The 13451-nt window shown below is 37.5% G+C and overlaps 2 protein-coding genes across 6 annotated transcripts in view; one reads left to right on the forward strand and one right to left on the reverse strand.

Annotated features, from left to right (window-relative positions):
* Window positions 1-13451, reverse strand: part of PTPN13 (protein tyrosine phosphatase non-receptor type 13) — a 204684-nt gene that overhangs the window by 66928 nt on the left and 124305 nt on the right. For all 5 annotated transcript variants that reach the window (XM_045997255.1, XM_045997257.1, XM_045997256.1 and 2 more), the window contains 6 exons: window positions 10724-10946; window positions 5922-5996; window positions 5621-5795; window positions 3704-3857; window positions 3298-3436; window positions 2211-2363 (listed from right to left, as the gene is read on the reverse strand). In XM_045997255.1, coding sequence (XP_045853211.1) covers window positions 2211-2363; window positions 3298-3436; window positions 3704-3857; window positions 5621-5795; window positions 5922-5996; window positions 10724-10946 — 919 coding nt within the window. The remainder of the gene's footprint in view (window positions 1-2210; window positions 2364-3297; window positions 3437-3703; window positions 3858-5620; window positions 5796-5921; window positions 5997-10723; window positions 10947-13451) is intronic.
* On the forward strand, window positions 6380-6737 carry LOC123936732 (60S ribosomal protein L37a-like). Its single transcript, XM_045997259.1, has one exon. The coding sequence runs from the start codon at window positions 6404-6406 to the stop codon at window positions 6680-6682; it is 279 nt and encodes a 92-aa protein (XP_045853215.1). The 5' UTR covers window positions 6380-6403; the 3' UTR covers window positions 6683-6737.

Consider the following 13451-nt stretch of genomic DNA (forward strand, 5'->3'; position numbering starts at 1 on the left):
TTTGTCAGAGAGAGAGAGATCACAAGTAGGCAGAGAGGCAGGCAGAGGCAGAGGGAGAAGCAGGCTCCCCACCAAGCAAGGAGCCCGATATGGGGACTCGATCCCAGGACGCCGGGATCATGACCAGAGCTGAAGGCAGCCGCCCAACCAACTGAGCCACCCAGGCGTCCCTGAGCAAAAGATTTTATTAGACACTTCAATGGAGAAGATACATGAATGGCAAATAAACACATGAAAATATGCTCACCATAAATAGTAAGTAGGGAAATACACATTAAAACCACAATGATATACTGCTACTTACCTATTTCAATAGTTAAAAAGACTGAGCATACCAAGTATTTTGAGGCTGTGGAGCAACTAGAAATCTCACACATTACTGGTAGTACTGTAACATTGGACAAACACTTTAGAACAATCTGGCACTTTCTTATAAAATGAAACATACACTTCCCAAAGATCCCAGCAAACCTACTCTTAGGTAATTACTCAAAAGAAATAAAAACCATATGCTCACATAAAAATGTGTATTTGAAAGTTTACAGAAGCTTTATATCCATCAACTAATGAAAAAATAAATAGGTCGCGTATCTATAGAAAGAGAAACTACCCAGCAAAAAACAAAAACAAACCAACAACAAGAAACCCCTCCCCAACAACAACACAACAAAACCAACAACAACAAAAACTGCTGATACGTGTCGTATCATGGATGAATCTCAAAAGTATTGTTTCTAAGTGAAAAGAGCCAGGTACAGAAGACTACTACATAATACATAATTCTTCTTAAGAAATTCTAGACAAGAAAAAACTATGATGAAAGAAAGAAGATTAGTAGTTGCCAAGAGCTTGCATAGTGGTGGTGGGGGTTGACTGCAAAGGGAATGAGGAAGTTTTTTGGTGTTGGAAATGTGTTATATCAGAGGCTGGCAAATCTTTGTCTTTAAAGGACCAGATATGGGATGCCTGGCTGTCTCGGTCCAAATAGCATGATGTGCAGAAATATGTAAAAGAAGTATAAATTTAGAAAGGTGTATTAATGTGATTTAAAAAACTCAGGTTAGAAGAAAGATGCTAAAGTTAAAGAGAACGGAGTAACAGGATATATTATTAGAAGGAGTAGGGAAACCCACTTATGCATTAAGCACACTACTTACAGGGAGAACCCTAAAGCTCAGGAAGGTTAAATATATTGTCCAAGTTCACACAGCTGGTTGAAACAAGAATTCAAATGCAAGACTGTCTGACTACAAATTCCCAAGCAAATTCTTACCACTATGCTAATCTGCTTTCTACCTTTATTAATAAAAATATAACTTTTTATGTCCTTGAAGTATAAAAATGTAATAACTAAAGGAAAACATAACTACATAATTCAATGTCTTTAAATGTTGACTCAACTTAAGTAAAACAAACCCCCTTATATTTCTTAGCACAAACCCTAGATTAAAGGTGATGTAAGTTAGGTGAGTGCAACCCCTTCATAGATACTTACAGGGCTGGGAACCTTAGTTCCCTTCAGTGTGGAGCAAATGGAAGGCCACTGTTACATACTAGGGAGCTAAATCAGGAGAATGTTCTGAAAGTTTGTCTTCTCAACAGAATACTATACTTGCTATGCTCATTGGAAGTTAACACAATACTATCTTTCCTGATCGTAAATGGACAATTTATCTGAGGTCTCAAAGAAAGCTGGTGGCAGACCAGGAACCATAAAGCCATGTTTTCTGACCCCATTTCATTATGTGAATTAGTCGGCATTTGTGAAACACTATTTTTGAGGATGTAATTGTATTTTAAGCATTTTAAGAAAAAACAAAGCAAAATAATTCTAATCCATATGACCTCCCCTCTTATAGCCAGTCAAAAAATTCAGTTGTTACTTCTTTACAATGTATCTGAATACATTTACAGTGTATCTTGAGTATGGAACTGAATAAAAGCAGAGAATCTATAGCCATACAGGTATGGGTTTGAATCAGTTTTGCCCCACATACCAGCCATTAACTTTGGGAATATTACATTTGCTCTTTGAGCTTTAGTCCTCTCTTTCACAAGATAATTAAAATGCCATGGTTTTATCCAGGAATAAGTGAGATAATTCATAGTATCAGTTATTGACACTTGAGCTTTTAGATACATATGTCTTTCATTTCTTGCTTACTTTGAAAAAGATAAAAACTTTATCATTTGTAATTTTGCATGCTTACCTTTAAAAATTCTAACTCTGTCTCTTTTTCAGAAGCTCCTGCATAAGTATTATGCAATTTTGGTAACTCTTCTTTAACATAGGATAAATCAAGTTTCTCCATCACTCTGGGAGGCAAATAATGCTCCAGTCTAAAGTAAGACATACCATGAACCTAGAAGAGAGAATGTTTTTATAAGCAATTGTTTGCCCTCTTCCTTCTATCTTAAAGTTCTTGCCTCAACCAAGAGGTAAGACACTTTTATTTAGACTTCTCCCTGAGGAGTGAGTTTTAGAGGAAATGTATCATTCTTTCTCTTTCATCCAGTGAGGTAAAATGACTGAACTGATTAGCAAGCTTAAAGAGACAGACAACAAGGGCCAATGTCACTACAGTTGGGGTTAATGTTAAGAAGGATGCTACGCAAGTGGCACTGATTCTTGCCCCTTGCTTCCTCTCAGATCCACTTTTTTCAGGAATGATTGGCCACAAACATCTGTTCTCTGTACAGTGGACTCTGCTAGCTTCTCAGCCCATCACAGCATGGATCCATGTGGAAGGCAGAAGACTTTGATCCAGATTTGGCTTGTAACCCTTGTGCCTAGTATCCATTAATTAGAAATTGGGAGAAGGAAGGGTAAATGCTAGATATCCTGAAATTGTGAAGCAAGAAATTTTACATAGAAAAAAGAGAGAGAGAGTGAGAAAGCTACACTGTATGATTTTATATACCGATGTACGTGGGAAACCTAGTCACTCTAAGGTACCAAACTAGCCTCAAAAATCTCCATATCTTGGGGCACCTTGGTGGCGCAGTTGGTTGAGCATCTGACTCTTGATTTCAACTCATGTCATGATCTCAGGGTTGTGGGACTGGAACCTTTTGTCAGGCTCTATGCTTAGTGCGGAGGCTGCTTGAGATTGTTACTTGATCTCCCTCTGCCTCTCCCACTCTCTTTCTCTCTCTCGATAGATAAATCTTAAAAAAAACCAACAACAACTCCAGATCTAAACAGCAAACACATCAACCAGGTTCAGTTTTTAATTATGCCGAAGATAAAAATATCAATATAAAAGTGGCCCCTGGAGAAAAAAAAACAAATCCTACCTCTGGTTGATAATCTCCATACTCAGCTTGGAGAGCCAAGGATGCCAGCAATAAAGAAGTCTCATCATCACAGTGCATCCTCTCCTCCAAGATATCCTTTCGCAGTTGAAGATAATACTGATGACAGGTCAGGGTATGTCTAGAAAAACAAATGCACACTAAACATCTATGCTTTATCTTGAGTCAGGAGAGATTCTTATTACTGGCAATATAAGTTGAGTTCCTAAGATGGTTTATTATCAAGCTTTTAAGGCACAAGAATTTAATAAACTATGTTGAAGGAAATATTTCTTTGATGATAGAGAACACATTTTCATTGATCATATTCAAGTAATTCAGTATCAGTAAACTAAAGGGTCCAAAGACCAGAAGACAGAAAGACAAGAATAGAAACTTGTGTACTCACTGTATCAAACTAACATCATCCATGAAAAATTTAATTCGGAAAAACAAAGTAAAATTAACCGTGGCTTTGCTCTTTTTCTTTGGCTCTTCTTTCCATCCCTCTGGGGCCACTTTGGTTAATTTTAAATCAGGATCAACAAAGAAATATTCATTATCTAAAACAGAATGAGAAAACATTCAGATAAAAATACTTCAATGTTTTCTTCTGATTCCTGTGTGGGTTTTTTTTTGGGGGGGTCGACTTGCACAAAATAGTTCGACATAAGAATAAAATAAGAAAAAAAAAGAATAAAATAAGATTGTTAAGAAGTATGGCAGGGAATGCTGAGGGCAACTGCATACAGTGGGGGCAATATGATGTGGCTGAGTCTTTTAAGACTGAGGGTTCTAGGGGCAGACAGAACTGGATTCAACTCCACCGCATCATTTACATGACACTGAATAAATTATTTAACCTTTCTAGACATTAATTTTCTTGTCCGTAAAATCAGAATAGTGCTAATTCCTGCATTATTGTATTATTGTAGGACTAAAATGACCCAAGGCATATAAAACACTTGGTAAAGCACGCAGCATATGGTAAGCATTCAATAAATATTAGTTATTATTTACTATTATTGAGTTTTCAACTGAAACCTAGAAGAAAAAGTACTCATCATTCTATTTTTTCATTCTGTAATTCCATCTAAATATTATTGACTCTAAATAAAAGTTTATTCAATAAAATCTGACTTATCCAGAACGTTCAAGAAATTAGGTGTATTATAGACAGAAATCATGATTAACTATTCATATGAATGGTATTACCTGATTAGTCTAAACGTGTAACTAGTAAAGTGACAGAACATTAGTAGGTACTAATTAAATGTTTATTGGATGACTCTACAAAGTGAACTTTAGTTTTTAAGAAATGAGAATTCAATAAACTAAATTGAAGGAAACATTTCTTCTGTGATAAAGAAGATATTATCCTAATCTTGTAGGGTTTTAAGATAATTTGATCCTCAACCGCAATTGACCGTACTCTGTTGTCTAAGCTAAGTTAAATTTTGAGGTAAATAGGAATTTGATATATTGAAGAGTAATTTATAAATATAAGGATTTAGTAAAGCCCAACTTCAAAGCAGTAAGAAGCTATGGAAATTCTAACTGATAAATAGGAGTGATTTCTACTGAAGCTATGCTCTGAGACCATTGGGAATGTCACAAAGTTCAGTGCACATACATAAAGCTTAAAAAATATTTAAAATGATGTATTTGCCATCATGAAGTGAAAACATTTAAAAAAGACACTGTATTTTTTTTTTTTTTTTTTTTTTTGGGTTTTGGAATTCAGCTTTGGCTTTTTTTTTTTTCCCTTTTTATTAATTTTTTCAGCGTAACAGTATTCATTCTTTTTGCACAACACCCAGTGCTCCATGCAAAACGTGCCCTCCCCATCACCCACCACCTGTTCCCCCAACCTCCCACCCCTGACCCTTCAAAACCCTCAGGTTGTTTTTCAGAGTCCATAGTCTCTTATGGGAGGCGAACCATAAGACACTGTATGTTTTAAGGATAGTAGGCTAAAGAAGCTGATGTGGAGATTCTGAAATAGGATCCTGCTATATATTTAAATTCAGATTAACAGGATACTAATATCTAGAGTAGATATGTAGGCAATTGACATATATAATGATCCCCAAAATATAATAAATAAAATCCACTTTAGTATACCGAGCTAAAGAAAAATCTTCACCATCAGGTAGAGAAAACGCTAAAAGACAAGCTATTAAAACAATGAACCTAACTCCTCCTTCTCAATGCTGACGTGTTCATGTATTAACATTTCCCAAAACAAGCTGGGCAATAACAGGTATGGAAGTCAACTTGTTGCCAAGTTTCCACACTGCACACTGAACTTGAAATATCTTGGTACCTTTGAAGGTAGCTAAAGCAAACAAATGATGTTCCACTAAGCCAATGTGTGCCACGACCATATCAAACACATCTTTACATATAGTTTTGGTATCACAAGTCAGTTCCAGTCTCTGCCCACTCAGAAGCATTATGTTTACTTTTCTTCGGTTATCTTCATTCTTCCCTTTCTTGGCCTACGATTGAAAAAAAAAATGAATGGCATTTATTAAAGTAAACCTTATAAGAATTTTAACTGCTTTTTAAAAAGTCATTATTGGAATTATTTTCTAAGAGTAACACAAATTGGTTTTATTACTTACAAGGATAGACCGTGGCAAATCCAAAGATATAAATGGTTCAATCGTCATCTTCACAAACTCAGGGCCAAAGAAATTCTGCAAATTACATAAATAGAATCAACAGTTTTTACCTTTTAATCTAGGTCTTTCCTTAACAGGCAAAGAATATAATAATGATGATGATGATGATGATAATAATGATAATAATAATAAAGTACATGTAAAGCCACCACAACAGAACCAGGTGATCTGAAACAAATGTAGGAACTTTAAATAAAAAAGTATGTGGATTTTATGAAGAACAGGAATGGAATACGCCCTACACCAAATGTAAACAGAAGTTCTTCCTCAGTTTCCTTTTCTACCAGTGATGTCAAATGTAAAGGCTTGCTTCATAGTTTTACAAGTTTTTCATTTTTTGGCTTTCAGATAAACTCAGAGTCTCAAAAAAAAGAAATAGTAGTCTTGCTTCCTCTCGGGGCTCAGACCTAGTTTGAGGCGACATGGCTAAACGCACCAAGAAGGTCGGAATCGTGGGCAAATACGGGACCCGTTATGGTGCCTCCTTCAGGAAGATGGTGAAGAAGATTGAGATAAGCCAGCACGCCAAGTACACTTGTTCCTTCTGTGGCAAAACCAAGATGAAAAGACGAGCTGTGGGGATCTGGCATTGTGGCTCCTGCATGAAAACCGTCGCTGGTGGCGCCTGGACCTACAACACCACTTTTGCCGTCACAGTAAAGTCTGCCATCAGAAGACTGAAGGAGTTGAAAGACCAGTAGAAGCACCACCGTTTGAAACATTGCTAGCCTATAACAAATGGGTTAATTTATGTAACAAAAAAAAAAAAAAAAGAAATAGTAGTCTTAATTACTGAAGAGTTATCAAGCTCATGATAAGGATTTGGTTTAGCACTGCTAAGGTGTGAAGTGATTGAACACAATCTCATTTTCCTTTAAAGAGTGATACTTCCTGTATCCTAAAATAAATGTAGTTAAAGGACAATATCTACTTTGTAATTACGAAATACACATATCCATTCATAATCATGTGCTTGGAAGACTGTGACACTGATTGTCTTTTTTTTTTTTTTTTATAAGTAGTTGACAGCTAAGGATATTACAGATATTAGCTTTTGTACCCCATTGCTGCCTCCAGTGAGAAAACATTATCTCAAGAGATAGGGGAGACGGAGGAGCTGGGGAAAGTGGAGTCCACACACTTCATTTACTGCTTCTTAATCTACTTCTTTCCTGCATGTCTTGCATATCCAGAAGTTTCTGCCAAGAGTGGATAACTGGTTGAGGAAATTACTTAAAATGTTAGACTCCAGGTGAGAGCAGGATTCAGAACAGACTGAGAGATTAGGTCCAAATGGACAAAAAGTAAAATGAAATGGCTAATCTTGAGGCCAAAGTCAGGTGGTGTGTGTGTGCACGTATGCACTAATGCACATGATATGTTTGCACTCATGAAGGTTACTGGAGTTTTATTTTTGTTGGTTTCTTCCTTGATTGCTTGGTGTTGGAATTCTATCCAGTTAACCAAGTGTGGAACATGTGACAGATACCATTTAAGTAAAACTTTAACATTAAGGGTTTGTTAATACTCAACGAACCAGTAGGACACATTTTAAATGAGAACAGAAATAGAGCAGAAAAAATGAAAATGGTCTGCCTTGGGAAATATAGAATCCAATACAGATAAACTAATGCAACAGTGTATAAACAAGTTAAAAGGCGTCCGCAACTAAAAGTAACATAGAAAAAATTAGGGGCGCCTGGGTGGCTCAGTTGTTGAGTGTCTGCCTTCAGTCACGTCATGATCCCAGCGTCCTGGGATCCAGCCTACATCAGGCTCCCTGCTCGGTAGGGAGCCTGTTTCTCCCTCTACCACTCCCCATGCTTGCGTTCCCTCTCTTGCTGTGTCTCTGTTAAATAAATAAATAAAGTTAAAAAAAAATTAAATACTTGTATTTTGGGAAAGAACATTAATTAAATGGGATGATTGTTCCTTCAACTACTAACACTGCTTTTCAGCACCAAAAACATACTCTTTCTGCTCTTTTCAGAAAAAACACGTGGTCCTTTGAGGACCACAAGTTCACATTCTGTAGTCACTGATACAGTAAGTCTTTGATGAAGAGTTGTTTGTTATTGAAATAGCCAGAAACTGACTGCCTAAAAGGCAAGACAGATTTTTAGTGAGATGGCACGTAACAGTGGCATACTGTAAAAGTACAGAATACCATTTATGAATCTCTAATGAGCCATGTTCAGCATTAGCTCTCTGAAATTATGATTTATGAAAAAGGTGTATATGTACATGCTCTTTATGCTTTATGCATTCCTTTAATTATTAGAAGCCCACACTATTTTGTATGATATCCTGCCTAGTGTTTAATTTTGACAACGGTATTGGTGATAATGATAAATCGATGTGGCCTTATGGACTTTCTTCTTTTCTGCTTAATCGTATTTTATTGGACTCGAGCAACTTTAAAAGTAGACAATATCTTATAAATTACAACCCAATTCCACATTAAAAGTTAGCATAATAAAGAACAAAGTGGTTTAAAAATTTGGCTAAAATCATGTAACAGCATTATTAACAATAGAAACCAAGTCTTCAAATTTGTGGTTCAAACATTTTTCACCACTCAGTACTGTTTCTTCTCCTTAGAAAACAATGAGGGAAATTTGAATTCTATCAACTCCAGAGCATATATATATGCTTTTAAGACAATTCTTTGAACTCTTAATCTCACAAAACAAACTGAGAGTTGCTGGGGGGTAGTGGGGGAGGGAGAGGGTGGTGGGATTATGGATATTGGGGAGGGTATATGATATGGTGAGTGCTGTGAAGTGTGTAAGCCTGATGACTCACAGACCTGTATCCCTGGGGCTAATCATACATTATATGTTAATTAAAAAAAAAAAAAGACAATTCTTTGAAAAAAGCAACAAAAAACCAAAACAGAATGTGGGTAATATACAGTGCAGAACTAAAAAGAAAAAAATTCATCCTAGATTTTTATCACATTTACTACTATTTATTTCATGTTTGAAGAATTATTTGTATAGGAACATTACAAATAAGATACCGCTTCACGTATCACATTGGTGATGATAAAAGAATAGAAAGACAATATTCTGGGTAGGTAAGAGTATGGTGAAAGAGGCATGATCACAGGAAGCATAAAATCGTACAAATGTTTTGAAGCACAATCTGACAAGATGAATCAAATGTCTTAAAAGGTGTTTGCCTTTCACTTGGCTATTCTACTTGGAGGAAGTTACCTGAAAAGATTTAGCTAAAGGGATGTTCATCAAAGCATTGCTTGCAATAGCAACAATAACAAATTAGAAGTATTTTCAGTGTTCAGGAGGGCCTGCGTGGCTCAGTTGGTTAAGCATCTGCCTTCGTTTCAGGTCATGATCTTGTGGTTCTGGGATTGAGCCAGGTTTGGAGTCCCTCATCGCATCAGGCTCCCTGCTCAGTGGGAAGTCTGCTTCTTCCTTTCCCTTTTCCTTCCTATCCCCCACTCCTGCTCTCTCTCAAATAAATAAATAAAAACTTTGGAAGAAAATAAAAGAAGTATTTTCAATGTCCAATAACTGGAAACTGATTGAAGAAATCATGGTACATGATAAATTCATATAATGAAGTACTTGACAGCTCTTAACAGTAATACTACAGAAGTTGTAAAATGTTCAAGATATTTTACATGAGGACTGTTCTTTTTAAGCTTAGTTTAGAAAAATACATATGTTGAAAGAAAAACAAACACATTTAAAAAATCCCCCCGATATATGACACAAATTTTTTCCTTTTGTCTTTTAATATTGTAATACAAAGATACGATGTTTGAAGCTCATGTGATCATCTTTTGATTACAAAGTAAATCACTATCAAAAATCTGAGAATGGCAGAGCAGAAAGATGGAATATACGTGATAACATTCTTGAGCTTCTGAACCAACCCTTCACTATCTATTCCTGATTTTCTTGGTTCGTGAGATAATAAATCTCTTAATATTAAAAGATAATCCCCTACAATACTGAATAAATCCAGTTGACTTTAAGGATCATGAATATACTTTAAAAATAAACAGTATATTTAGAACATCTTTTTCTAAATCCATCTCATGTTATTTTAAAAATGAAATAATGAAACATCTAAATATTTATTAGCAACCAACATTTAATACCAGTGTAATAATTTTTTTTAAAAGATTTGATTTATTTATTTGACAGACAGAGATCACAAGTAGGCAGAGAGGCAGGCAGAGAGAGAGGAAGGGAAGCAGGCTCCCCGCCAAGCAGAGAGCCTGATGTGGGGCTGGATCCCAGGACCCTGGAATCATGACCTGAGCTGAAGGCAGAGGCTTTAACCCACTGAGCCACTCAGGCATCCCCACCAGTGTAATTATTATGGAATTCTGATTTCATCTACAGGCAACTTTAGGATACCTACAGAATTTAAAAGTGTTTTGTATAACATTTTCCTGTGAGTATGTTAACTAACTGGAATTTTTTTAAAAAAAGATTTTATTTATTTATTTAAGAGAAAGAGCATGAGAGAGAGAGAGCATGAGCAGGGGGAGAGGCAGAGGGAGAGGGAGAAGTAGACTCCCCGCTGAGCAGGGAGCCTGACACCAGGCTTGATCCCAGAATCCCGAGATCATGACCTGAGCTGAAGGCAGATGTTTACCAGACTGAGCCACCCAAGCACCCAACCAATTGGAATTTAAGTAAAAACTTAAAAAAAGAAATTTCCCTGTGAGACCATGTTTAAATGCAGTAATCTGAGAATTAACCTACCCTTAGTTTTCTTTGGGTCATGGCTGTTTCAAGGGCCATTTCTCGTAAGGGATCCCTGCTGATGTCAAGCATAGAGGCTTTGATTGTGTCTCCTGGATACAGACTCAGCCGAGACTGTCTAAGGGCCATTCTGGCTTGCAGCTGCATCATTTCTTCTTCTTGCCGTTTTAGCATAATCTCTTGATTAATTACATTGCCTTCAAGGGGTGTTTCATATTGTCTACTACAGAGAAAAGAGAAGAAAACAATTATTTTGGCATAATTCAAGAAAAACAGGTGAAGTAAGGAATCATGAATTTAAACAATTTTTATTTAGTCATCTTAGAAGAACCCCTGCAGTAGCATTTCAATCCTACTTTTACTTTATTGATAATTGTATGCTGTCCTGTTTCCACCAGATAGACCTACATGCTCCACCTCTTCTCTAAACATTCTAGCATCCTCTGATGGAGAAAGGGGAACCCTCCTACACTGTTGGTGGGAATGCAAGCAGGTGTAACCATTCTGGAAAACAGCACGGAGGTTCCTCAAAAAGTTGAAAATAGAGCTACCCTATGACCCAGCAATTGCACTACTGGATATTTACTCTAAAGATACAAACATAGTGACCTGAAGGGCACGTGTACCCGAATGTTTATAGCAGCAATGTCCACAATAGCCAAACTATGGAAAGAACCTAGATGTCCATCAACAGATGAATGGATCAAGAAGATGTGGTATATACACACAATGGAATACTATGCAGCCATCAAAAGAAATGAAATCTTGCCATTTGCGACGACGTGGATGGAACTAGAGGATATTATGCTTAGTGAAATAAGTCAATCGGAGAAAGACAACTATCATATGATCTCCTTGATACGAGGACATGGAGATGCAATGTGGGGGATTTGGGAGGTAGGAAAAGAATAAATGAAACAAGATGAGATCGGGAGGGAGACAAACCATAAGAGATTCTTAATCTCACAAAACAAACTGAGGGTTGCTGGGGGGTGGGGGTAGGGAGAAGGTGGTAGGGTTATGGACATTGGGGAGGGTATGTGCTATGGTGAGTGCTGTGAAGTGTGTAAACCTGGTGATTCACAGACCTCCATCCCTGAGGCTAATAATATATTATATGTTTATAAAAAAATAAAAAAAATTAAAACAACAACAACAACAACAACAAAAAACGTTCTAGCATCCTCTGAAACTGCTTCCACTGCAGTTCTCTCCAGATGCAGCTGTTTATTTTTACAGTTCTGTACCACTGGGCCTGCAGATGGGATAGTTTCCCCTTAATTCATTTTTTAAAAAAAGATTTATTTATTTATTCGAGCGACAGAGAGTGAGAAAGAGCGAGTACAAGCAGGAGGGCAGAGGGAGAGGGAGCGAGAATCTGAAGCAGACTCCATGTGGAGCACAGAGCCTGACGTGGGACTAGATCTCATAATTCTGAGACCACAATCCTAGCTGAATCCAAGAGCTGGATGCTCAACTGACTGCACCACCCAGGTGCCCCTAGATTCCCCTTAATTCTTATTTCTGCTTCCAGACCATTGCTGACCTACAAGAGCCCCCAGCTTCCCTGAAGTACATGATATGAAATCACTTATTCCCCCGCTTTGCTTTTGCTCTAGACATTCTGTTGTCCTACTGGTCAACTCTCCCTTATTCATTAGACATTTAAGTACCTGATGTCAGGACTCCTGTCATCATTTAAGATTGTGTTACAGAGGCTGGGGAGTCCTCCAACACTCTAGCCTCCCACACCCCAGCCAGCCAGTCATCTACTTCCCAGGTTGTGTCTCCTATAAACAGTAACTGCACTACCTCTAAAAATGTCCTATTTCCCTCCTCCAATGAACTCTCTATATAATCTTATCTTTCTCACTATCTCTAATACCCTTCTTCAAATAATTCACTGACTCTACCACTTTCTCTATTACCCATATTTTACCCTTACATTGAATTCCAAGGCCCATCATTAAAATCACTCTTTTTCTTTTAAAAAATATTTTACTTATTTCTATGACAGAGAGAGACACAGCAAGGGAGGGAACACAAGCAGGGGGAGTGGGAGAGGGAGAAGCAGGTTTCCCGCCAAGCAGGGAGCCTGGTGCGGGGCTCGATCCCAGGACCCTGGGACCACTCTTTTGCAGACATGAAACTGCAAAACCATGCTGACTGATATCACTGGGCTCTCAGCGCTGTCTGGTAACTCATTTTCTTAGAGAACTACTTTATACCTTCTTCGCCTTCCCTTTTCTTTTCAAAGCTCAAATTCTCTCTCCCTCTTTCTCTCTACTGATGACCTTTCCTCAGTTTTCTTGGTGAACTAAGAAGCAATCAGGAAAAAACTTCCTCAACCTTCTGCCATCAAACTTTCCAGATCTACATCCATATGTTCTGTCTTCTCTTCTGTAACTGTGATGGATCTCCTGCAGCCTTACAGAGGCCTGGCACCTCTCCGGGGCATGGAATTCTGCCCCCTCTCCTACTCAGAGACTTTGCCCTTGCAGTTACCCCTCAGGTGCATTCAAACTATCGTACACTATGTTATTGTCATTGGTCTACAAACATGATGTACTATTTCCTACTCAGAACAAAAACCAAAATTCTCCTTTGGTTGTACATCTTCTTTTGGACTCTATCCCCATTTTTTCCTGCTGCCTTTTAGAGTAAATTTCTTCGCATCATTTAAGTTTTATCTCCACTTCATCTCCCTCTCTCTTGGACTCAGACCAAC

This window comes from Meles meles, chromosome 2 (genome assembly GCF_922984935.1).
Source record: "Meles meles chromosome 2, mMelMel3.1 paternal haplotype, whole genome shotgun sequence".
In the NCBI taxonomy this organism is placed as follows: domain Eukaryota; kingdom Metazoa; phylum Chordata; class Mammalia; order Carnivora; family Mustelidae; genus Meles; species Meles meles.